Source organism: Myxocyprinus asiaticus, chromosome 34 (assembly GCF_019703515.2).
Source record: "Myxocyprinus asiaticus isolate MX2 ecotype Aquarium Trade chromosome 34, UBuf_Myxa_2, whole genome shotgun sequence".
Taxonomy (NCBI): Eukaryota; Metazoa; Chordata; class Actinopteri; order Cypriniformes; family Catostomidae; genus Myxocyprinus; species Myxocyprinus asiaticus.
In genome coordinates, this window is record NC_059377.1 from 31,197,640 (window position 1) to 31,221,770 (window position 24,131).

Here is a 24,131-nt window from a genome sequence, read left to right on the forward strand (position 1 = left end):
GATGAGAGGATTTTCATTTTTGGGTGGACTATCCCTTTAAGGGCGTCATCATTAGAATTAATACAATTTCTGAGTGGTTGAAAAAAGACCAAAATCATCTACTCGACCATCTAAAATGATCTAATTCTTGTATAGTTATATAACACTAGAAATTGCAGATAACAACACAAACACATGTGAAATATTGTGATATTTTATTAAATAAAACAGATTTAGATTTGGGCCTGTCTGTGTTTGGTCAAGCTCTGAACATAACATTATAAACCATATAAAATGCTATCTAGCCTGCCTCATTGATATTAATGTCAAAATGCAGCTGCCCTTGAACGTTGCTTTGTCAGCCCAGCCCCTCAATATACACAGGCAGGCTTTGTCCTTTTTTGTGAGACAATAAATGGCACATTTAACAGAAGTATAATAAAAAGACATTAAATTGTTTATTGTTTTTCAATACATTTTCCATACTTTCACGCAATGAGAATGAAACATGCATTTGTAACAAATGGAGTGTGTGAACTGGTTTTTGAAATGCCCCTATTTCTTTACTGAAGGTTGGGCCAGTGAATGGCGCATGCTCAGTGCGAATAGGGAGTGTTGGAGACAGCCAACAGTGCAAGGAACGGCAATACGGGTAGAAAGAGAAACCGTCTTGCTTTCGAAAATACAAAAATACGATAACGGAGCTTCGTTGTATGTCCTCGGTTCACACACGGCCATGCCAACGACACAGCGATGTATTATTACTGCAATTGGAATAAAATGAGCGCCAGTGCAGCCGGGCCCGGAGTGGAGAGTTGCGGGGCCGGGTGTCCGCATAGCGCTAGCCGCTGCTGCGGGGGAGGAGGCTGCGGTGAGCCCGTTAGTGGCGACGGAAGCTCGGCCGCTGCGGCTACAGCCACCAGCGCTGCCCCAGCGCAGAGCCCCAGCGTAGCCGAGGCCCAGGCGTTCTGCGAATGGGACGATGACACCAAAACCTCCATCGATGAGTATCGGGCCCAGAAAATGAACAAGGAGGGATTTTTTGCGAACGGTACTGTCGATATCACACGGGACAGAGACGAATGTGCGGATTCGGGGAAATACGGACGCGGGCGTTTTTGTAGACAAAGCACAGGAGCGGGTGAGGATAACAGGATTAAAATTGATCTCGAAGTGGGTGATCGTCGGTGTGTTATGAGCGCTCTGACGCGAAGGGACGAGCGCAGAGCGACCGCGAGACTGCAGCCGCTGCGCACCGGGAGAACCCTACGAGGGCAGACGGCACGCACCGAGACCGAGGGCTCGATGATCACAGCCGCTGCAAGGTGTGGTCACGGGAATCCAGAGCCCGCAGTCATCAAGCGGCGGGGATGCAGTTTCACGCGAGCCTCCAAGAAGGTGTGTTTCTCCGGGATAAGCTCGGTGACATACTGCGGTAGATCGGATGCTGTGGGCCGCGGCCGTTCCAACGGGGAAGCTCAAGTGAAGGGCTCCGTGGGCAGCACGGAGACTTTCAAATCCGGACGTCAGGTGGACACCCCCAAAAACAGGCGCGTCCAATCCGAGAATACCAAGGTTCGAAAAATTAATTTCGCAGAGGGTGGCAACGGCATGGAAAATACCGAGCTGCCCACATGCAGAACGGCGAAGGGGCGCGTTCGAATGTACAGGGTGCGTTCATTTCTTGCCAGCTCTGCCAACCATAACAACGGGGTCAGCGGAAACGGAGCCCCACACGTAGGTATTAACAATAGCTCCTCGTCGCAACCCTCCCTCCCGTTGTCTGACCAAGCCCCCGACCCTGAGCGTGACCAAGAACAGCCGCCGCAACAGTCACGACTACATGGACGCGTAAAAAAGCCTCTGTGCGCCCTTGCAATTAACTCTTCTCACACTGAAAGCACTCAGTCAGGGAGTGGGCCTCTTAATGGGACAGAACACGGTGAAGGAAGCCCAATTATACAGAATAATAACCCAGCCAGGTGTGACAGTACAGGTGAGGGCCCTTCAGAGTTGGAGGGCCCCAGCAATGAGCAGATGGACACAGTCAGGGGGGAAGCTGAACTGCGGCAGGTGGAGTTGGAGGGTCGCACAGATTACCTTTGGAGGCGCTTGCAGGCCGTTCAGGTGAAGCAAGTGGAGAGACATGTTTCACAGCAGCTTCGTGGCCTATACAGGAGCCCAGGTTTGAGCTGCACCAGGAGGCCCGGTGTCTTATCTCGTAACTCAGCAGAGCTGAGCAGGTTGGCACGCAGCTGCAGCGAGATTCTCCGGACTGCAGAGACTGCCCTGGACTCAGACCACACGGCCAGCAGCTCAGGAGGTGACAGTGACAGTGAGGAAGATGAGGGATTGGAAGGAGGTCGACGCCTACGACCCCTCCCAACAAAATATATGTAAGCATCACTGTTTGGCTTTTCACACTAGCTTAAAGATATAGTCCACCCAAAAATGAAAATTCTCTCATTTACTCACCCTCATGCCATCCCAGATGTGTATGACTTTCTTTCTTCTGCTGAACACAAACGAATATTTTTAGAGACATGTCTCAGCTCTGTAGGTCCTCTCAATGCAAGTGAATGGGTACCAGAACTTTAAAGGTCCAAAAATGACATAAAGGCAGAAAAAAGTAATCCAAATTATTTCAGTGGTTAAATCCATATCTTCAGAAGTGATATGATATGTGTTGGTGAGAATTAGATCAATATTTAAGTCCTTTTTTACTATAAATCTCCACTTTCACATTCTTTTTCTTTTGTTTTTGGCGATTTGCATTCTTTGTGCATATCGCCACCTACTGGGCAGGATAATTTATGGTTAAAAAAAGGACTTAAAGGAATGTTCTGGGTTCAATACAAGTTAAGCTAAATTGACAGAATTTGTGGCATAATGTTGTTTACCACAAAAATACATTTTGACTCGTTCCTCCTTTTCTTGAAAAAAAAAAAGCAAAAATCTGAGTTTCAGTGAGACGCTTACAATGGAAGTGAATGGGGACAATGAAAGTGAACGTGGCCAATTTTTGTAGGTTTAAACACAGAAATGTGAAGCGTTTAATTTTATAAAAGCACGTGCATTAATTCTTCTGTTAACTTGTGTATTATTTGAGCTGTAAAATTGTTTAAATGGTGATTTTTACAGTCGTTTTAGGGTTTGTTGACATTACATCATCATGGTAATGAAGTTGTAAAATTGGCTATAACTTTACACAGAAAAGGTTTAAAAGTGATTTTATCACACAAAAATCATGTTTGCACACATATCCTTTGTGTCGTGTGGCTATACTTTTGAAAAAATTAGTATTTTAATGTTTACAGATTGGCCCCCATTCACTTCCATTGTAAGTGCCTCACTGGAACCTCGATTTTTGCTTTTTCTTCAAAGAAAAGGAGGAACGAGTCGAAATACATTTTTGTGGTAATCAACATTATGCCACAAATGATTTCGATTGAGCTTAACTTGTATTGAACCTGTAATATTCCTTTAAATATTGATCTGTTTCTCACCCACAACTATCAAATCGCTTCTGAAAATCTGGATTAAACCACTGGAGTTGTATGGATTACTTTTATGCTGCCTTCATGTCCTTTTTGACCCTTCAAAGGTCTGGCCACCATTTACCATTATGAAACTGATTTACCCTGAATAGTAGTGCCACATGTATACAGTGTAAAACATGGAACAATATAACCCAGGATTATGTTGAACGATTTCAAGTGTGAAAAGCCCAGATGTTCAGTTCAGCCTGCCTGTATAAACATGCATGAACACCTACACATGTACAAAGGCTACAACTGAGTCATTTTATGTTGGTGTTGCCTTTTGAATCACTGCTGTACTATACAATGTACAATACATCCCTGTACTGGCAGTTAATTCATGGCCACCACATTCAGAGTATACAAAACCATTTCTCACTGGGCTGTCAGGAGTAAACTGGGTCAGAACATGCTTCATTTACTACAGTATCTCAATGAATTATAATCTTGGGCCCCCAGTGTTTGAATGGTAATTACTCTATCCTTGACACTTTCACACCATTCCATTCTTACCTAATGTTAGTAAATGGGACCTGTTATTCATAACATTATAGGAATGTTCTTTTTAAACTAACAGTCCCAGAATGTTTGAAAAACCGTAAATTGTCACCTGGCTATACACACACACACACACACACACACACACACACACACACTCTCTCTCTCTCTCATAGGCTCTGTTTCTAATCATTCTCTCTCTATTTTAAGTGTCACTGGCAAAGAATGGCAGTGGTTGGAGAATAGGGCGTGGCTTGGGAGCAGATGGGTGTGGCTGCAGACTCACGTATCAGAACTGGAGTACCGAATCCGAGCACTGACAGAACTTTACACACACCTCAGACAGGAAAAGGTAGACTACGTTTCCATTTGTCTAGTTTTGTTAACTATGATGTTTGTGTTTTTTCATAAGTGATTTGTATTTATTTTATGTGCAGGTGCGGACTGCTTACTCTGTGCTTGACACACCCCTCAGAACGTCAAATCCCTCCCCCATATCACACAACTGCAAGTCAGTAGCCGATTAAACACACACATACACACACTCCATTTTTGTTCTCATTTGACATTTAATGTACCATTGCTCACTCCTAGGTTGTCCTCTGTTGGTGATCCAAACAGGAAGTGGCAGACAGAAGAAACCCCCACACCACAAACTGTGCCCAGTCCACCGTCTTCTGCTGCACGGGTTCGACCGTTACTCTGGCAACGGCGTCACAGACTTATTCGCCTTGAGGATTGTGCTGCGCTGGGCTCAAAGGTGAATAGAATCTCGCAGTTGGCTTTGATGTTACCTTTTCTGTAATGTTAAGTAACTCTGATATTAAATTGCTGCTCCCTCGTGCGTCAGTCTTTGTTATAGTGCATTGAAGAGGGGATGGAAAATAAAATAAAAGTTGCATCTTGAATACTCAAGAGAACAGGCTGACCTTGAATCTCTTTCTCTCACATTTTGTGTGTCCTTCTCTCAGGCGGTCTCATTACAGTGCTGGTGTGAACCCCCAACTTTGTGTGTGTTATGTGGTGGTGCTCCTCCTCGCTCCACCTCAGACAAGGAGAAGGATCTCTGGACACGTCAGGGCTGGCTCGATATGTCTGTTCACCCTGTCCTCTCTATGCCATCAGGTGAGCTCTATACATTTATTCACCTGGTGAATGATAAAATGGGTGAAAAGATCCTATAGACTTGGATTGAAGAGGAAACCCAAGCCATATCTATGGACCAGAATATCAACCACCCAGAAAACCCTAGCAATTGTATAGCAATAAACGAACGCCCTGGCAACCGCCCACATAGTGGCCATGAGTTTTCATGGGCAAGCACTTCAAATCTAGCTTTATTAATTGTTTCTCTTTCTGCTGCACAGAATTTTAGTATATTGATTCAGGTTGGTACTAGAAATTCATGTTGTATAGCAATAAGACTATTTGTATGTGTATTTAGCTTGTATTTTAACATAACAGCTTTTTAATGTTTGATACATTTAAAGACTGCTGCTTTTAAATGATTGGCTTTGAAAGTAGCACTTTTCTTTGGGTGTGACTTTCACATCACAGCTGAAGATATAGAGATGTAAATTATATAAATGTAGCAAACTCTCATTACCTTTTTTTTATCTCATTCTTTTTTAAGCTTCATGCTTTGAATTTCCCCCATTGCAGATTCACCCCTCGCACTGCATTGTGGAATACGCCCGCTGGTCCGGCATCATTCTCATAATTCAATTCAGTGGATGGACATGTCAACTGCTTCGTCTTGGCTGGGGAGGCGGGGCCAGGGACGAGCTGGGAGAGTGAGGAGGAGACTAGTTTGTCCCCGCCCACCCAATACACTGCCTCCTTTATTTAACACACCTGGTGGGTGAAATATTTTCTCACATATGGAAGGCATAATGTACAGTCAGGCGCTCATTTCCATATATAAAGATAAAGACTGGCTGACTGTATGTTATCCCACTTGTTACATGGCTGCTTACCAAATAGAATAAATGGACAAGAAATTATTTTTTTATTATTTTAGAAATTAATGTTTGGAATTTAACAAATTGCTTTTTTGTAGGTGGTTCTGGTTACAGAAGCCAGAGAGGTGTGATTAGCCCAATCTGTCTTCCTCATCGAGCCACAGACTGGCCCACCCTGCTGGCAACACCCCCAGCGACAGACACACCTGCTCAGGTAAAAATGAGAGATTTGCAAATATGGCTCATTTTTCTACTTGTTGGCAGTGGCTTGTTAAATCTCTCTCTTGTTCCTCAGACTTTGCGAAGGAGGAGAGCGGAAAGTTCGTTTGACATAGACAATTTAGTGATGCCTTTGGGCCTGGCTGGACTAGGAGCACGGGTACAGAAATTACAATACAAAGAGATTATTACCCCAAGGTAAAAATAATGCAAGAATGAGAGATTGAGTGATAATTATTATAAACTTTTTGCTTAGATTAATCTGACTTCCTGCGGTCCTTCTGTCATACATTGTCGAAAGTCAATTTTTCAAGCACAGTGCCAAGTATCCACTGTTTCTTGTGTCCTATCTTTTGATACCATAGAGCACGCACATTCCAAACTGGAGCCAGTCTGGTGACATATGTGTATAGTGTATTTACATTATGTCACGAGGTAGCATAAACAAAGGGCCATAATGCCTATATCGGTTGGTCCATGTTGGACCAATATGGGTTGTGCAGTGAATATATTACAGAATATTTACTTAAAAACACTACATTTTGAGTAAAGAATTATTATTATTTTTTTGGGATAAATTTACCAATATATATCGTTCACTATTGTTAAGGTTGTGATATTTAACGAAAATGTGTAACTCTCCTGTGTCTTGCGTTTAGTTGGAGAGAGCTGGACTCTCTCTCAGGGGTCTCCAAGAACCAGGAGCAGCAACATGCCCAATTGTTAAATTACATTAACATGCACCACCAGCCTAATGGGGAAGAACTGGAAAATGAAGAGGAGGTTTGTATGCTTTTAACAAGTGTTTTACATGTTTATGCTTTGTTGACATACTTTCTCACAGCAAAACTCCTCGAGACATCTGATATTTTTACTACCTCATTGACTATTCAAAATATCTTGTCGAGTCCGTATATCTGAATTTGTATATATTTTTTTAATAGGTGGAAGATCTTTGTGACGCTGTGTTTCTGAGTCGCCATGCTGTGTGTGAGAGTAGAGAGAGAAGTCGGTGGGGGAGTTGGGCTCGTAGACGTCGCAGGGGCAGGTGAGATTTATTTGTGTGTGTTATAGAGAGAGTATATGTGATGAAAAATATTTAAACTGATTTGACCACCTTAGCAGTTCTACTTGTTAGAATAGAAATGTTTTGATCATAAATCAGAATCAGAATCAGCTTTATTGCCAAGTATGCTTACACATACAAGGAATTTGTCTTGGTGACAGGAGCTTCCAGTGTACAACAATACAAAAACAATACAAAAACAGCAGCAAGACATAGATAATTATAAAAAATTTAACTAATTATACACATACGTACAGACACACACATACATACATACACACATACACATGGGTAGTGCAAATCTAATTCAATCTGTTTTCTGTTATGTACAGTGCAAATGTTTTTTGTTTTTGTTTCCTGAGAGGAATGAAATGGCAGAAGAGGTTGGATGTGTTGGATAAATATAAGAAAGACTAAACTGTGTATTGCACATAGTTATTGCTCAATGGGGCAATTTAACTGTTCATGAGATGGATTGCCTGAGGGAAAAAACTGTTCCTGTGTCTGACGGTTCTGGTGCTCAGAGCTCTGAAGGGTCAGCCAGAAGGCAACAGTTCAAAAAGGTAGTGGGCAGGGTGAGTGGGGTCCAGAGTGATTTTTCCAGCCTTTTTCCTCACTCTGGAAGTGTATAGTTCTTGAAGGGGGGCAGGGGGCAACCAATAATCCTCTCAGCAGTCCGAACTGTCCTTTGTAGTCTTCTGATGTCTGATTTTATAGCTGAACCAAACCAGACAGTTATTGAAGTGCAGACGACAGACTCAATGAATGCTGAGTAAAACTGTATCAGCAGCGCCTGTGGCAGGTTGAATTTCCTCAGCTGGTGAAGGAAGTACAAACTCTGCTGGGCCTTTTTCACAATGGAGTCAGTATGGGTCTCCCACTTCAGGTCCTGTGAGATGGTAGTGCTCAGGAACCTGAATGACTCCACTGCTGCCACAGTGCTGTTTAGAATGGTGAGGGGGGGGTCAGTGTTGGGGTGTTTCTCCTAAAGTCCACAATGATCTCCACCATTTTGAGCGTGTTCAGCTCAAGGTTGTTTTGACTGCACCGGACAGCCAGCTGTTCAACCTCCCTTCTCTATGCAGACTCATTGTCATCTCGGATGAGGCCGATGACAGTGATGTTGTCTGCAAACTTCAGGAGCTTGACAGAGGGGTCCTTGGCGATGCTGTCATTGGTGTAGAGGGAGAAGAGTAGTGGGGAGAGCACACATCCCTGGGGGGCACCAGTGCTGATTGTACAGGTGCTAGAAGTGAGTTTCCCCTGTCTCACAAGCTGCTGCCTGTCTGTCAGAAAGCTGGTAATCCACTGACCGATAGACATGTGAACAGAGAGTTGGTGTAATTTATTCTGGAGTATAGCTGGGATGATGGTGTTGAAAGCTGAACTGAAGTCCACAAAAAGGATCCTTGCAGATGTCCCTGGTCTGTCCATATGTTGCAGGATATGATGCAATCCTATGCATCATCCACAGACCTGTTTGCTCGATAAGCAAATTGAAGGGGATCTAGAAAGGGTCCAGTGATGTTCTTCAAGTGGGCCAACACCGGTCTCTCAAATGATTTCATGACCACACACGTCAGGGCGACAGGTCTGTAATCATTAAGTCCTGTGATTTTTGGTTTCTTTGGGACAGGAATAATGATTGAGCATTTGAAGCAGCATGGGACTTCACACTGCTCCAGTGATCTATTGAAGATCTGTGTGAAGATGGGGGCCAGCTGGTTAGCACAGGATCGAAGACACACTGGTGAGACGCCATCTGGGCCTGTAGCCTTCCTCGTCTTTTGTTTCCAAAAGATGCGGCTCACATTATCTTCACAGATCTTAAGTGCAGGTTGAGTAGCAGGAGGGGATAGGAGGGGGGTTGCAGGAGGTGTTGGTGTTTGTGTGAATTGAAGGTCAGTGTGGGTGTGGGGTGTGAGACTGGCCTTTTAAATCTGCAGTAGAACACATTCAGGTCGTCAGCCAGTTGTTGGTTCCCCACAGGGTTGGGGGTAGGAGTCCTGTAATTTGTGAGTTGTTTCATGCCACTCCACACTGATGCAGGGTCGTTAACTGAAAACTTGTTTTTCAGCTTCTCAGAGTATCTCCTTTTAGCCACTTTGATTCCCTATTCAGTGTTTTCCTGGCCTGATTGTACAAGACTTTATCCCCACCCCTGTAAGCAACCTTTTTGGCCTGACGAAGCTGCCTGAGCTCTGCTGTAAATCACGGTTTGTCATTGTTGAACTTTAAATAAGTCCTAGTAGGAATGCACATATCCTCACAGAAACTGATATATGATGTAACAGTATCTGTGAGCTCGTCCAGGTCTGTGGCTGCAGCCTCAAAAACACTCCAATCCGTGCAATCGAAGCAGGCTTGTAGTTCCCGCTCTGCTTCATTGGTCCATCTCTTTACAGTCCTTACTACTGGCTTCGTTGATTTTAATTTCTGCCTGTAGGTTGGAAGAAGATGAACCAGACAGTGATCAGAGAGTCCCAAAGCTGCTCTAGGGACAGAGTGATATGCATCCTTTATTGTTGTGTAGCAGTGATCCAGTATATTTCTGTCTCTGTTGGGGCATATAATGTGCTGTTTGAATTTGGGCAGTTCACGTGTGAGGTTTGCTTTGTTAAAATCCCCAAGAATAATAATAACTGAGTCCGGGTATTGTTGTTCCATGTCTGTGATTTGATCAGCCAGCTGTTGCAGCGCTGTGTTCAAAAACACGCGTTTGGTGCGATATACACACTCACCAGAATAAATTAGGAAAACTCCCGCGGCGAGTAGAAAGGCTTACAGTTAACAAAGAGCGCTTCCAAATTAGGACAGCACATCCTCTTTAACATTGTTACATCTGTACACCAACTTTCATTGATATAAAAGCATGTTCCACTGCCTCTCGTTTTCCCTGTTAACGCCGCGATGCGACAGCTGAAAGCCAGGCAGATGTAACGTGCTGTCCGGAATGGCTTCACTCAGCCAGGTTTCTGTGAAGCACAAGGCAGCAGAGGTTGAAAAGTCCTTGTTTGTGCGGGTGAGGAGATGTAGTTCGTCCATTTTGTTAGGAAGAGAGCGGAGATTCGCTAAGTGATACTCGGCAGCGCTGTTCGAAATCCGTGCCGACGGAGTATGACCAGTGCACCGGCTCATCTCCCTCGCCTGCGTCTCTTGAACAGCAGAGCTGCGCATCCAACTAAAATGTCTAGCAAAACGTCTGAATATTTGAAAACCGGGAAAAGATTGTCTGGTATATGCTGTTGAATGTTCAGCAGTTCGTCTCTGTTAAAACTGACTGGAAAAAGATTACTAACACAGGACAAACAAACAAAAACAACAAAAGAACTGAGGAGCTCCACACCGAGGCAGCCATCCGCGGCGCCATCATGACGATAGCTCAAAATAGTTTAGTAAATACATAGTTAATTATAAATAGTTATAAATAGTAGATCATTTAGTAAATAAATCATTTAAAGATATATATCTGGGCCCATATTCACAAAGATTTTTATCTTACCACTAGGAGTTCTCCAAAGAGTTCCTAGCTAGAAGTTTTTGCTTAAAACCTATTCACAAAACTGCTAAGAGCAACTTTTACTAAGGAAATCTTAAAATAAGAGTAAGGCGGAGTTGACCTCTTTGCTATGGATGACGTCACATTTTATTAGCACGCTCTTTTAAATCGCTCTCAGTGATTGGTAGACAGGGAACCGCTATTTGTCAGCTAAAGACAGACATACATACAGTTGAAGTCAGAAGTTTACATGCACCACAGCCAAATATATTTAAACTCAGTTTTTCACAATTCCTGACATTTAATCGTAGAAAACATTCCCTGTCTTAGGTCAGTTAGGGTCACTACTTTATTTTAAGAATGTGAAATGTCAGAATAATAGTAGAGAGAATTATTTATTTCAGCTTTTATTTGTTTCATCACATTTACATACACTTTGTTAGTATTTGGTAGCATTGCCTTTAAATTCTTTAACTTGGGTCAAACATTTTGGGTAGCCTTGCACAAGCTTCTCACAATAAGTTGCTGGAATTTTGGCCCATTCTTCCAGACAGAACTGGTGTAACTAAGTCTGGTTTGTAGGCCTCCTTGCTCACACACACTTTTTCAGTTCTGCCCACAAATTATCTATCAGATTGAGGTCAGGGCTTTGTGATGGCCACTCCAATACCTTGACTTTGTTGTCCTTAAGCCATTTTGCCACAAATTTGGAGGTGTGCTTGGGGTCATTGTCCATTTGGAAGACCCATTTGCGACCAAGCTTTAACTTCCTGGCTGATGCCTTGAGATGTTGCTTCAATATATCCACATAATTTTCCTTCCTTATGATGCCATCTATTTTGTGAAGTGCACCAGTCCCTCCTGCAGCAAAGCTCCCCCACAACATAATGCTGCCACCCCCGTGCTTCACGGTTGGGATGGTGTTTTTCGGCTTGCAAGCCTCACCGTTTTTCCTCCAAACATAACGATGGTCATTATGGCCAAACAGTTACATTTTTGTTTCATTAGACCAGAGGACATTTCTCCAAAAAGTAAGATCTTTGTACCCATGTGCACTTGCAAACTGTAGTCCGGCTTTTTTATGGTGGTTTTGGAGCAGAGGCTTCTTCCTTGCTGAGCAGCCTTTCAGGTTATGTCAATATAGGACTCGTTTTACTGTTGATATAGACACTTGTTTACCTGTTTCCTCCAGCATCTTTACAAGGTCCTTTGCTGTTGTTCTGGGATTGATTTGCACTTTTTGCACCAAACTACATTCATCTCTAGGAGACAGAATGCTTCTCCTTCCTGAGCGGTATGATGGCTGCGTGGTCCCATGGTGTTTATACTTGCAAACTATTGTTTGTACAGATGAACGTGGTATCTTCCGGCATTTGGAAATTACTCCCAAGGATGAACCAGACATGTGGAGGTCCACAAATTTTTTTTCTGAGGTCTTGGCTGATTTCTTTTGATTTTCCCATGATGTCAAGCAAACAGGCACTAAGTTTGAAGGTAGGCCTTAAAATACATCCACAGGTACACCTCAAATTCAGTACACCTCCTATCAGAAGCTAATTGTCTAAAGGCTTGACATCATTTTCTGGAATTTTTCAAGCCGCTTAAAGGCAGTTAACTTGTGATATAAATAAATTGTGATATAGTAAATTAAAAGTGAAACAATCTGTCTGTAAACAATTGTTGGAAGAATAACTCACGTCATGCACAAAGTAGATGTCCTAAAAGACTTGCCAAAACTATAGTTTTCTAATATTGAATATGTAGAGTGGTTAAAAAATGAGTTTTAATGACTTCAACCTAAGTGTATGTAAACTTCTGACTTCAACTGTATATACATACATACAGTAGATAGGATGGATGGATTGATGGATGGTTAGATATTTTTTTTCGGTTGATAAATATTTCTTCATCCTGTGTTGATGTAATGAAATGAGCATGCATCCCGTAAACAGCAGCAAAACACAGGGTAGCCCTCCGATTGCCATGATTCCCCGTGAATGCCCCCTTTTTTCTCTGCAGCAAGCAGACATCCACAGGAAAAAATACACTGAATTGTCGGACGATGTGCGGTCTGGAGAGGGCATATGCAGCACCGATCAGCCACAACATTAAATCTACCTGTCTAATATCGTGTACAGCTCTGACCCGTCGAGGCATGGACTCTACAAGCCCTCTGAAGGTGTCCTGTGGTATCTGGCACCAAGACGTTGGCAGCAGATCCTTTAAGTCTTGTAAGTTGTGAGGTAGGGCCTCCATGGATTGGACTTGTTGGTCCAGCACATCCAATAGATGCTCAATTGGATTGAGATCTGGGGAATTTGGAGGCCAAGTCAACACCTTGAACTCTTTGTCATGTTCCTCAAACCATTCCTGAACAATTTTTGCTGTGTGGCAAGGCACATTATCCTGCTGAAAGAGGCCACTGCCATCAGGGAATACCTTTGCCATGAAGGGGTGTACGTGGTCTGCAACAATCTTTAGGTAGGTGGTACGTGTCAAAGTAACATCCACATGAATGCCAGGACCCAAGGTTTCCCAGCAGAACATTGCCCAGAGCTTCACACTGCCTCCGCCAGCCTGCCTTCTTCCCATGGTGCATCCTGCTGCCATCTCTTCCCCAGGTAAACGACACACACGCACCCGGCCGTCCACATGATCTAAAAGAAAACGTGATTCATCAGACCAGGCCACCTTCTTCCTTTGCTTTATGGTCCAGTTCTGACTCTCACGTGCCCATTGTAGGTGCTTTTGGCGGTGGACAGTGGTCAGCATGGCATGGGCACTCTGACCGGACTGCGGCTACGCAGCCCCATAAGCAGCAAGCTACGATGCACTGTGTGTTCTGACACTTTTCTGTCATGGCCAGCATTAAGTTTTTCAGCAATTTGTGCTACAGTAGCTTCTGTGGGATCGGACCAGATGGGCTAGCCTTCACTCCCCATGCGCATCAATGAGCCTTGGGCGCCCATGACCCTGTCGCCGGTTCACCGGTTGTCCTTCCTTGGACCACTTTTGGTAGGTACTAACCACTGCATACTGGGAACACCCCACAAGACCTGCCGTTTTGGAGATGCTCTGACCCAGTCGTCTAGCCATCACAATTTGGCCCTTGTCAAAGTTGCTCAGATCCTTACGCTTGCCCATTTTTCCTGCTTCCAACACATGAAATTCAAGAGTTGACTGTTCAATTGCTGCCTAATATATCCCACCCCTTGACAGGTGCCATTGTAATGAGATAATAAATGTTATTCAATTCACATCTGTGCTGCATGGTTTTATTTTGATGTGCCAGTGTGCGCAGAGTTTTTAAAACCTTTATCGTCATTGTAATTGGGTTGTTTTAGTTTTTGAGAGAGGTAACTGCATCTGTGACTTAAGTTTACAATAATAAAAATACCTTCATGATTCAGGTGATACTGTTTTAAAGGTCAATGTCAACATTATAATGTTTATTATATTTATAATACTATACTATTATATTATTAAAATACATCGGCTTAGTTGTGATTCAGGCAATACCTTCTTAAATGATCAGTGTCATAATAATATTCTAATATATTGTTTATAATGTGGATTAACAACTAAACTCCTCAGGAGGACTTCTAAGCTGTCGTGGGTTTAGGAGCTACTTTTAGTGTTAAAATGCTTCATGAATTACTCTTAGACAAAAATGTAACGAGTCCTAAAATAGGAGTGACACGGCACTCATTTTAAGAGTTGCTCCTAAATTTCTGTTTTAGGAGCTACTTTTAGCCTTAAGATTTTGAGTGAGTACGGGCCCTGGATCATTAAAAAGGGGCTCATGACAGCAATGAAAGTTACCTCAATAAAGGCAAATAGCCACAAATAAAAACAAAATAAAATGTGCAAATTAAAGCTGAAGTATGTAACTTTTTTTAGTGTTAAAATACTTTTTTCTATACCAGCTTAATATTTAGAAACAACTAGGTTCAATTCATAGGCTAATTTGTTAAAAAACTGTAAATGCTGTCTCTGTGGTGCTATAAAAATTCCTGTTTGTTTGAGAGACCTGTTTAGACCCTCCCCAACAACATAACTCAACCAATGGCATTAGTTCAGTTTGGGCTATTTGTTCGTTTGCTCAATGGCAGAAGAGGGGCGTATTCGGCAAGTAGGTATAGCTGCAGGCCGGAGACCTCCAAATGGGGTTGGAATCTCCAAAAGAGTTCAGGGTTACTCCAAAAGGGGGCGTGGTTACTCCAAAAGGGGTTTGCACCAACTCCAAATGGGGCATCACTTCCACTCACAGTTAAGGTTAGGGAAAGGCTGAAGTAAGGGGCTCCCTACATCTCTAATGGCGGTTTGGAGCTCCCGCCCCTTTTTGGAGCACTGCCTGCAGCTATTTCCTTCCTATATTCAGAAAGCTGTTTTAAAAACATAGTTTATTTTTGCAGTTTCACTCGGTGACACTAGTCTCGCAGAAATTACATACTTCAGCTTTAAGGCGGAATCATATTTATGACCTTTTATATAGAACAGTCCTTAAAAGCCCTCCATTTATGTCTCTCTCAGATCTTTTTCATCCTACCATGGGGATGGGAAGAGCTCCAGTAGGCTGGAACAGACACCTGGCTCTCCAGATTCCAGGCAGAGTCATTGTGCAGAAGGAGATGTCTCGCCATGTAGCCCCTTCTGTACTACAGCAGAAGATCCCTTCAGCATGGCTGAGGAAGAACAGCAGGTGTGTGTGCGTGTTTGAGGGAGAGCACTTAATGTTCTGTTCAACTTCATTATTGCTGTAACCATTTCAATTATTCAGTTGGAAGAACGTGCTGCAGTTCTCAAAAATATCTGAAGTTTTCTAGTTCTGAGAATTCCGGTGCCATTAAAAGGAATAGTTGAAAATTCTGTCATCATTTACTCACCCTCATGTTGTTCCAAACCCCTATGAATTCTGTGGAAAACAAAGGAGAGATGTTAAGCAAAATGTTAGCCTTAGTCACCATTCACTTTCATTGTGTGTGTGTATATATATATATATATATATATATATATATATATATATACACACTGGCGGCCAAAAGTTTTTGATCAAACCTATCCATTTCCAGCAGCCATCACTCCAACACCTTATCATTGAGTAATCATGCTAAATTGCTCATTTGGTACTAGAACATCACTTGCCATTATATCAAACACAGTTGAAAGCTATTTGGTTTGTTAAATGAAGCTTAACATTGTCTTTGTGTTTGTTTTGAGTTGCCACAGTATGCAATAGATTGACATGTCTTAAGGTCAATATTAGGTAAAAAATGGCAAAAAAGAAACCGCTTTCTCTAGAAACTCGTTAGTCAATAATTGTTTTGAAGAATAAAGGCTATACAATGCTTGAAATTGCCCAAAAACTGAAGATTTCATACAAAAGTGTACACTACAGTCTTCAAAGACAAAGGACAACTGGCTATAACTAGGACAGAAAGAGATGTGGAAGGCCAGATGTACAACTAAACAAGAGGATAAGTACATCAGAGTCTCTAGATTGAGAAATAGACGCCTCACATGTCCCCAGCTGACAGCTTCATTGAATTCTACCTGCTCAACATCAGTTTCATGTACAACAGTAAAGAGGAGACTCAGGGGTGCAGGCCTTATGGGAAGAATTGCAAACTAAAAGCCACTTTTGAAACAGAAAAACAAAAAGAAAAGGTTAGTGTGGGCAAAGAAACACAGACATTGGACAACAGATATTGGAAAAGAGTGTTATGGATCTTAACCCCATTGAGCTTTTGTGGGATCAGCTAGACTGTAAGGTGCGTGAGAAGTGCCCAACAAGACAGCCACATCTATGGCAAGTGCTACAGGAAGCGTGGGGTGAAATGTCACCTGAGGATCTGGACAAACTGACAGCTAGAATGCCAAGGATCTGCAAAGCTGTCATTGCTGCATGTGGAGGATTTTTTGATCAGAACTCTTTGAAGTAGTTTAAGAATTTTTTTTTTTTTTTTTCAAATTGTAAGAGTAATTTTTCACGTTATTAATGTCCTGACTATACATTGTGATCAGTTGAATGCCACTTTGGTGAATAAAATCACCAATTTCTTTCCATAATAGCAAAATCTGTACATTATTCCAAACTTTTAGCTGCCGTGTGTGTGTGTGTGTGTGTGTGTGTGTATATATATATATATATATATATATATATATATATATATTTAAGCAAGGACAGTGAATGGTGACTGAGGCTAACATTCTGCCTAAAATATCCTTTTGTGTTCTACAGAAGAAAGAAAGTCATACGAGTATAAGGGGGCTTTCACGCTGGGCACGTTTTCTGCGAGTGCAATTGTTCCCTGTACCCCCCGCAGTGTTGGTCTGGTTTCACACTCACTTGATTCTATCGAACCCCGGTCCGTTTGCGTTCATCTTACATCATCACAAACATGCATGGAGGACACAACGCAACTCATCATACTTTTTGTTTTTTTGTTATTTTGGTGCCATTATGCACAGCAGAGTGAACGACAACTGTGTATATGTGTGCTTCATGGCATAACTCATCAGATGTCCAGGGGAAGGCGGCTTGCTGCTGCTTGCAAACGGCGTTTTTTGAGGAGACAGCTGATTGCAAGGAATTCATTTGCATCTTTGTTTACACTGCATGCTTACTCACGCTCATGTCCAAGGTGAAGTTATCGCCACTATCATCTCCTATTATACCCTATATTTATAACCTATAATAGTATTTATATATAGTATTTATAAGGTGTATAGACAGACAGACAGTATTTATAGAGTTGATTGTACTTGTATGTCATTGTGGTGTCATTACTTTTTTGGGACTTTCAGGAATGTGCGGATCCTCATGTGTTGTCGAAACTAATGATGTCATCATCAGCTAAAACGCATGCGCAGGTTAATTTACTTCCTGAATGAGTGCGCACCCGAGTCCGAGTTGCTTTCACATTCACACGAATCGCGCTACAGTTCCATTACAACCAAACTCAGACCACCTCCTACAGGTAGTCTCGGGTTCGGTACCGCAGTGCGCTCCCCTGTCCGCATGACAGCTTTCACATTACCAATATTTAATGCGAACCGTGCTCTGTTTCGAACTAAACTGCCAGTGTGAAAGCACCCTAAAATAACATGAGTGCGATACCGTGTGATGATAGAATTTTCATTTTTGGGTGAGCTATCCCTTTAAGAGTGTGCTTATGCTTGGTGAGATTATTAATGTATCTGTTTCTGACAGATATTGTATATACACCCATCCGCCTCAAGGTTCGACATGTTGTGCATTCTGAGATGCTATTCTGCTCACTACAATTGTACAGAGTGGTTATCTGAGTTACCTTAGACTTTCTGTCAGCTCGAACCAGTCTGGCCATTCTCCATTGACCTCTCTCATCAACAAGGCGTTTTCATCCGCAGAACTGCCGCTCACTGGATGTTTTACCATTCTGAGTAAACTCTAGAGACTGTTGTGCATGAAAATCCCAGGAGATCGGCAGTTACAGAAATACTCACCAGCCTGTCTTCCACCAACTATCATGCCACTGTCGAAATCACTGAGATCACATTTTTTCCCAATTCTGATGGTTGATGAGAACATTAACTGAAGCTCCTGACCTGTATCTGCATTATTTTATGCATTGCACTGCTGCCACACGATTTGCTGATTAGATAATTGCATGAATATGTAGGTGTACAGGTGTTCCTAGTAAAGTGCTCAGTGAATAATAATTTAATAACCTTTAATGAATCATCGTCCTCTCCTATGTTTGCAGGCTGTGCTGCCATGGGAACGCCGGTCGTTCCCCTTGCAGGAATCAGAACTTCAGTGGCTGCAGGAGGAGGAAGAGGAGGAGCCTAATGAGGACCCATGCACAGCCAGTGGCCGTAGCCAAAGCACAGACTCTGGAATCTCTGTGGGCAGCCTGGAGCTCTCCCCGAGGACCCCTCAGCCCTGTCAGCAGCACTCAGGCAGCGAGCGAGCCACCCCAAACACACTGTTCTGCAAACCAGCCATCCCGACAACAAACTCTACAGCTCAGGATTCTACCACTCTTCCTCTTTCGTTGTACTCTCCGTTATCATAGCGCATCATTTCTCCACCTGCATCCTCTCTACCCAGCAGTTTAGTTTGCAGGCCCAGTAGAGCCAGCTTGAAGGGATAGTTCTCCTAAAAATGAAAATTCTGTTATAATTTACTCACCCTCATGGTGTTCCACCTGAATTACTTTATTTCTTCCTTGGGACACAAGAGAAGATGTTGGCTAATGCTGACCATTCACTTTCATTGTATGGAAAAAAGGTGTTATGAAAGTGAAGCCTAACATCTCCATTTGTATTCCACGAAATAAAGAAAATCAAATAGGTTTGGAACAACATAAATGTAAATCATTTGAGGGTGAACTATCCCTTTGAGGGAAAAACAGTTTCTTTTTGCTAAGATCAAATCAACAAGACCACACACCCTAATGTCATTGACCCTGTTATCATGAGTCCTCACATTTGTCTAACTATGAGCCCTCCTGTGTCCTTACATCTTGTACCCTATCCCTGAACCTATTGGAGCCTTACATGAAACCACAAAGCGTATTATTTATAATCTTCACCCAAATCCTCATCCATTCAATTGTCAATTCTGTATCCTCCATCTTACCAGTTTCCCCACTGCGCATTTCAATACCCTTATTGCTCTGGTCCTCCATTATCCCTCCTTTTATCTCTTCTGCACCAGCCTGCCCCCCAATACAGCTGCTGTTTGATCCGACTCTACTCAGTTATCTCCCAAATGGACAGATGGAATGAGTTCCCTGCTGAAAAAAATTTAAACCAGCCTAAGATGGTTTGCTGGGGTCTCGGGCTGATCTGTTTGTCCTTTTTGGACACTTTTCAGCTGGTCAGGCTGATAAACCATCTTAAACCATCTAAGACAAACAAACCAGCTTAGCCTGGTTCAAGCTGTTCCCTTACGACTCAGTACACTTGACATTGCGTGCTAACGCATATGGGGAGTGTCCTTCCACACGACCTAGTTGAAACCTCTCTACAATAACGGCAATATTCTAATATTGGCTATGGTGTTTGAGCCCTGCCCTTTTAGGTGCAAAGCTGTCCGCTATAAAAGCAGGTGCACAAACATCATTCCTCAGAATTTTCTTCCTTCAAGACAGTGATTCATCTCTAGTCTAGAAGCCCTCTAATGCTTCGCCGTCGATTACATGAGTCAGCGGGCAGAATATTCACGGCAACAAGAGCTCTCATGGAGATAGACTGCCCTCACTGTGAGGGCATGAGTCTCAAGACACTTAGCTCGCGAATCGCCCTCGATTACATCCTCTCCAATGTGGATCACGGGGAAGAAAACGGTTATTCCCAACTACCCCCCGAAAGAGGCGGTAGCGGCACATCTCTGCCTGGCGAGTAGTTTCACGCCCCGTTCATCTTTCTAAGCCGTGTCGACTAAAGTCTGCACTAGCTGAAAGAGCATACTCAGTAGCGACTCCTCGTGATGATGGTGTTCCAAGCTTCAAAGCTAAGCTCCTCAAACTAATATACAAGCAAGGCTACGATCCAGAGACCTTCATAGAGCTCCGGACTTAGCGCTGCAAGCCACGAAAGTCACTGCACAGGCCACTGGCAAGTCAATGAGTAACCTGGTGTTTTTGGATCATCACATCTGGCTGACCCTCATGGAAATGCATGACGCGGGAAAAGCCGCTCTGTTTGATGCTCCGGTGTTGCCAGCCGGCCTTTTTGGAGGCTCTGTGAATAGAATTGCTGAGCGCCACATCACAACTCCGCAACAATCACAGGCTATGAGACATTTTATACCAAAATGGAGCAGTACTTCATCACAACCAGATCGCTCCCGCTCTGTCTCAGTCCAGCGCCCAGCTAAAAACCCCACACCAGCTGCCTCAGCGCCACCAAATGTCACCGGAAAGTTGCTGGTAAAGCCACGCAAGCCATGGCCCAAACGAAGGCAGCTGCCTCAGCGCAAGCTGTGCGCCAACGGTAATTACCTCAGCCAATCAGAGGCACTACTGAGCGTACACAGAGACTTGCTGCTTTGCCATATGGAAAATCTGGTCTAATGTCAACTGGCGAAAAGCACACTTTTCCCCAGCCAGTAAATCTCCTTTTTAGGAGTTAATGCATACGCACCTCATGAACAAGCATGTACAGACCAAACTTCGGTGTCTGTTTCAGTACAAACTGAAAAAACATTACCACAGAAGTCATTTCATTTTCATGTGCTTCGCGGTAACTCACCACTGTCTGGCTGCTTTAGCACCATAGACAGCGCCAGCCTTCTACCAACAGGGTGTTATGCTGGGTCAAGTTTTTAGAAAGAAAGTGCTGACCTCAAATGCATTCAACACAGGCTGGTGTGGATTGTGTAATGGACGCCCCACTTTCGACACCTGGAAACAGGTGCGAAACGGCCGTGACATGTCAACCGCCTAGAGCTACTGGCTGTCTTTCTAGCTTTGAGAGCTTTTCATTCTGATATTGTGAATCACCACATTCTGATTCGTTCGGACAATGCAACAGTAGTGGCATATATATGTTGCCGTGACACGTTGGCCCACATATGACTGGCAAAATGCAAGTATGCACTTCCCCCAACGCGCCGCCTCCATTCTGTCATCAGCAAAATCCAAGTGGGCATGGAAACAGTTCTGTTAATTGCGTCGAAATGGCCCAATCAGTCCTGGTTTACGGAAAGGATAGAGATGTTATACAGCTCGCCACGGAAATACTGCTGAGGAGGGATCTCCTCTCTCAGGCGCAAGGCACAACCTGGCATCCCCAGCCCAAGCTGTGGAACCGATGTATTCAGTCATTAACACCATTTTACAGGCCAGAGCACCGTCCACGAGACGCCTCTATGCGCTAAAATGGAATGTGTACACTAATTGGTGTCTTTCACATGGCAAAGACCCAGTAAACTGCCCCATACATGAAATTCTCATATTTCTTCAAGAGCGATTAGACGCAGGACTCAAGCTGTCAACGCTCAAAGTTTATGTGGTGACTATATTTGCATATTACGCACCTGAAGCCAGCACCACTTTAGGCAAACATGATTTAATCATAAAGTTCCTTAGAGGAGCAAGACGATTAAATCCACCTCAGCCGGCTACAGTGCCGACTTGGGACCTAACTTTGGTCCTAAAAGTGCTCGCAGGGCCCCCTTCGAGCCTTTGGACTCTGTTTATTTGTGCATGCTCTCCATTAAGACCGCACTACTGCTGGCTCTGGCCTCAGTAAAATGGGTCGGTGACTAACATGCACTGTCAATTGACAATTCATGTCTGGAGTTTGGCCCTGGTCTTTCAAAATCCACTGTCAAACCCAGAAAAGGCTATGTGCTTAAGGTCCTAACCACGTTCTTCAGAGCGCAGGTGGTTCACCTTCAAGCTTTCTTCCCTCCTCCATTTAATTCAGATGAGGAACAATCCTTGCATTTGTTATGCCCTGTGCGGGCACTACATGTATACATTGAGTGCACCTGCCAGCTCAGACTGTCTTTTCAGCTCTTTGTGTGCTATGAAGGATGCACAAAAGGAATGTTCATCTCCAAGCAAGGACTTTCTCACTGGATCATTGATGCGATTGCCCTGGCTTACGAGTCGCAGGGTAAGATCTGCCCAATTGGTGTTAAAGCACACTCAACTAGAGGCATGGCCTCCTCATGGGCATGGACTTTACAAGACATATTTTTTGCAGCAGGATGGTCTTCTCAAAACACATTTGCAAAGTTTTACAACCTAGACGTAACATCTCTCTCTTCACAAGTCCTCTCTGTTTAGAGCATTTGCTATTTCGTTTGCCAAACATATACTTATGCCCCTCCCCTTAAGTACGGGCTCCCCATCATTTTACACAACTGCCTGCATCAGGCCGTTGTAATTTACCATAAAGTCACTAGCACTTTCATTATAAATAAACTCACTTCCCGACTGGGTTTGTGAAGGGGTTAATTCATACTATATGACTATAGTTCATATATTCATTCTGAGTGCTCCCCTCCTAGCCCATCATTATGTTCACTCACTTGCGGCATACTCATGTCGGTCGACGTCCTGCGGGACTGTGGCATCATGTTTCCTCTCTGGAAGGTTATGTCGTGTAGTGCGGCATGATGGGATTCTGTTCCCCATATGCGTTAGCACGCAATGTCAAGTGTACTGGGCCATAAGGGAACATCTCGGTTACGTACGTAACCTCAGTTCCCTGAGACGAAGAGAACAAGACATTGCGAATGCTGGCCACACTACAAGACTCAGAGTTCTTCTGAGGTGTGAGCGATGCACTCCTTGTCCCTCGCCTAAAAGGGCGTGGTTCAAACACCATAGCCAATGTTAGAATATTGCCATTATTGTAGAGCGGTTTCAACTAGGACATGTGGAAGGACTCTCCCCATATGCATTAGCACGCAATGTCTCATTCCCTTTGTCTCTGGGAACCGAGGTTACGTACCTAACCGAGACGTTTTCTTTAGTAGGGTTGTCCACTAATTACGTCTGTTTTGTTCTGTATTATGTTTTGGACCTGTCTAAAGTGTTTTCTTCAGCTGTGTCAATCTCTTTCATTTTGTGTTGTTGAATCATTACGTTTCGAGCTGTACTCGCTTTACATTCGAGAACTTGAGCTCGAACCCAAACAGATTTTCAAATATAAGCTCTTGGTTGATGATCTCCATATACAGGCACTACATGCTACCCACTGTGTGAATGTATTTACTGGGATGACTCAGTTACCTTATTCATATGTTGTATTGTATGTTCCATGGTGATGTGTGTATTGCCAGTCACCACTCTGAATATATAAATCATAGCATTTAAAGTCTGTTACATGCTCTCTGGATGCTGCAGTGGGCTGCCTGTATGTTTCCACAAAAAGTATGCTTTGATTTCCACATGACACGATGTGTGTGCACACCTGTTAAAGAAAGCATGATAGTTCTTGTGTTTATCCATATTTGGCAGAGAGTGTATGCGTGTGTGATTTAGACAGGTCCACTGTACTGCTGCATTAGGGGGTAGTGTTGGTGAATAAAAGTATTTGTTTTGTAGAAAAACACAAGTGAAACATAAATGGAAGATATTTTAGAAACGAACACGATGCTCTCAATGCAAAGACGCAATAAAAGGAATAAACACAAATTGACTATTCTGCTTCTTGCGTATTTCTTTCATTTTCTTTGTTAAACCCGTTAGAATTACACACATTACTTCCGAATTTGACTTAAACTTAGATAATCTTCATTTTTAGTTAAACGCTGTTATGTATTCATTGCAAAAGTTTCAACGTTACACAGTAAGAGGTGTTTAGAACGTGTTTTTGCCTTAATAAAAAGCTAGAGCAACGCATACAGAATGCAGGGGTCTCGA

General features: G+C 43.2%; 1 protein-coding gene across 3 annotated transcripts; it reads left to right on the plus strand.

Annotated features, from left to right (window-relative positions):
- The first annotated feature begins 580 nt into the window (after positions 1-580).
- Positions 581-23,910, plus strand: LOC127424912 (KAT8 regulatory NSL complex subunit 1-like). 3 transcript variants are annotated; one of them, XM_051670455.1, is made up of 12 exons: positions 581-2,375; positions 4,227-4,368; positions 4,454-4,527; positions 4,611-4,776; positions 4,988-5,141; positions 5,679-5,873; positions 6,076-6,191; positions 6,273-6,394; positions 6,856-6,979; positions 7,141-7,244; positions 15,295-15,463; positions 18,510-23,910. In XM_051670455.1, exons 1-12 carry the CDS (start codon positions 733-735, stop codon positions 18,819-18,821), a joined length of 3,321 nt encoding a protein of 1,106 aa, XP_051526415.1. In that variant the 5' UTR covers positions 581-732; the 3' UTR covers positions 18,822-23,910. The 3 variants fall into 3 exon arrangements, with proteins under 3 accessions (XP_051526415.1, XP_051526416.1, XP_051526417.1); XM_051670456.1 differs by having other exon boundaries at positions 4,638-4,776; XM_051670457.1 differs by lacking the exon at positions 15,295-15,463.
- The last annotated feature ends 221 nt before the right edge of the window (positions 23,911-24,131 follow it).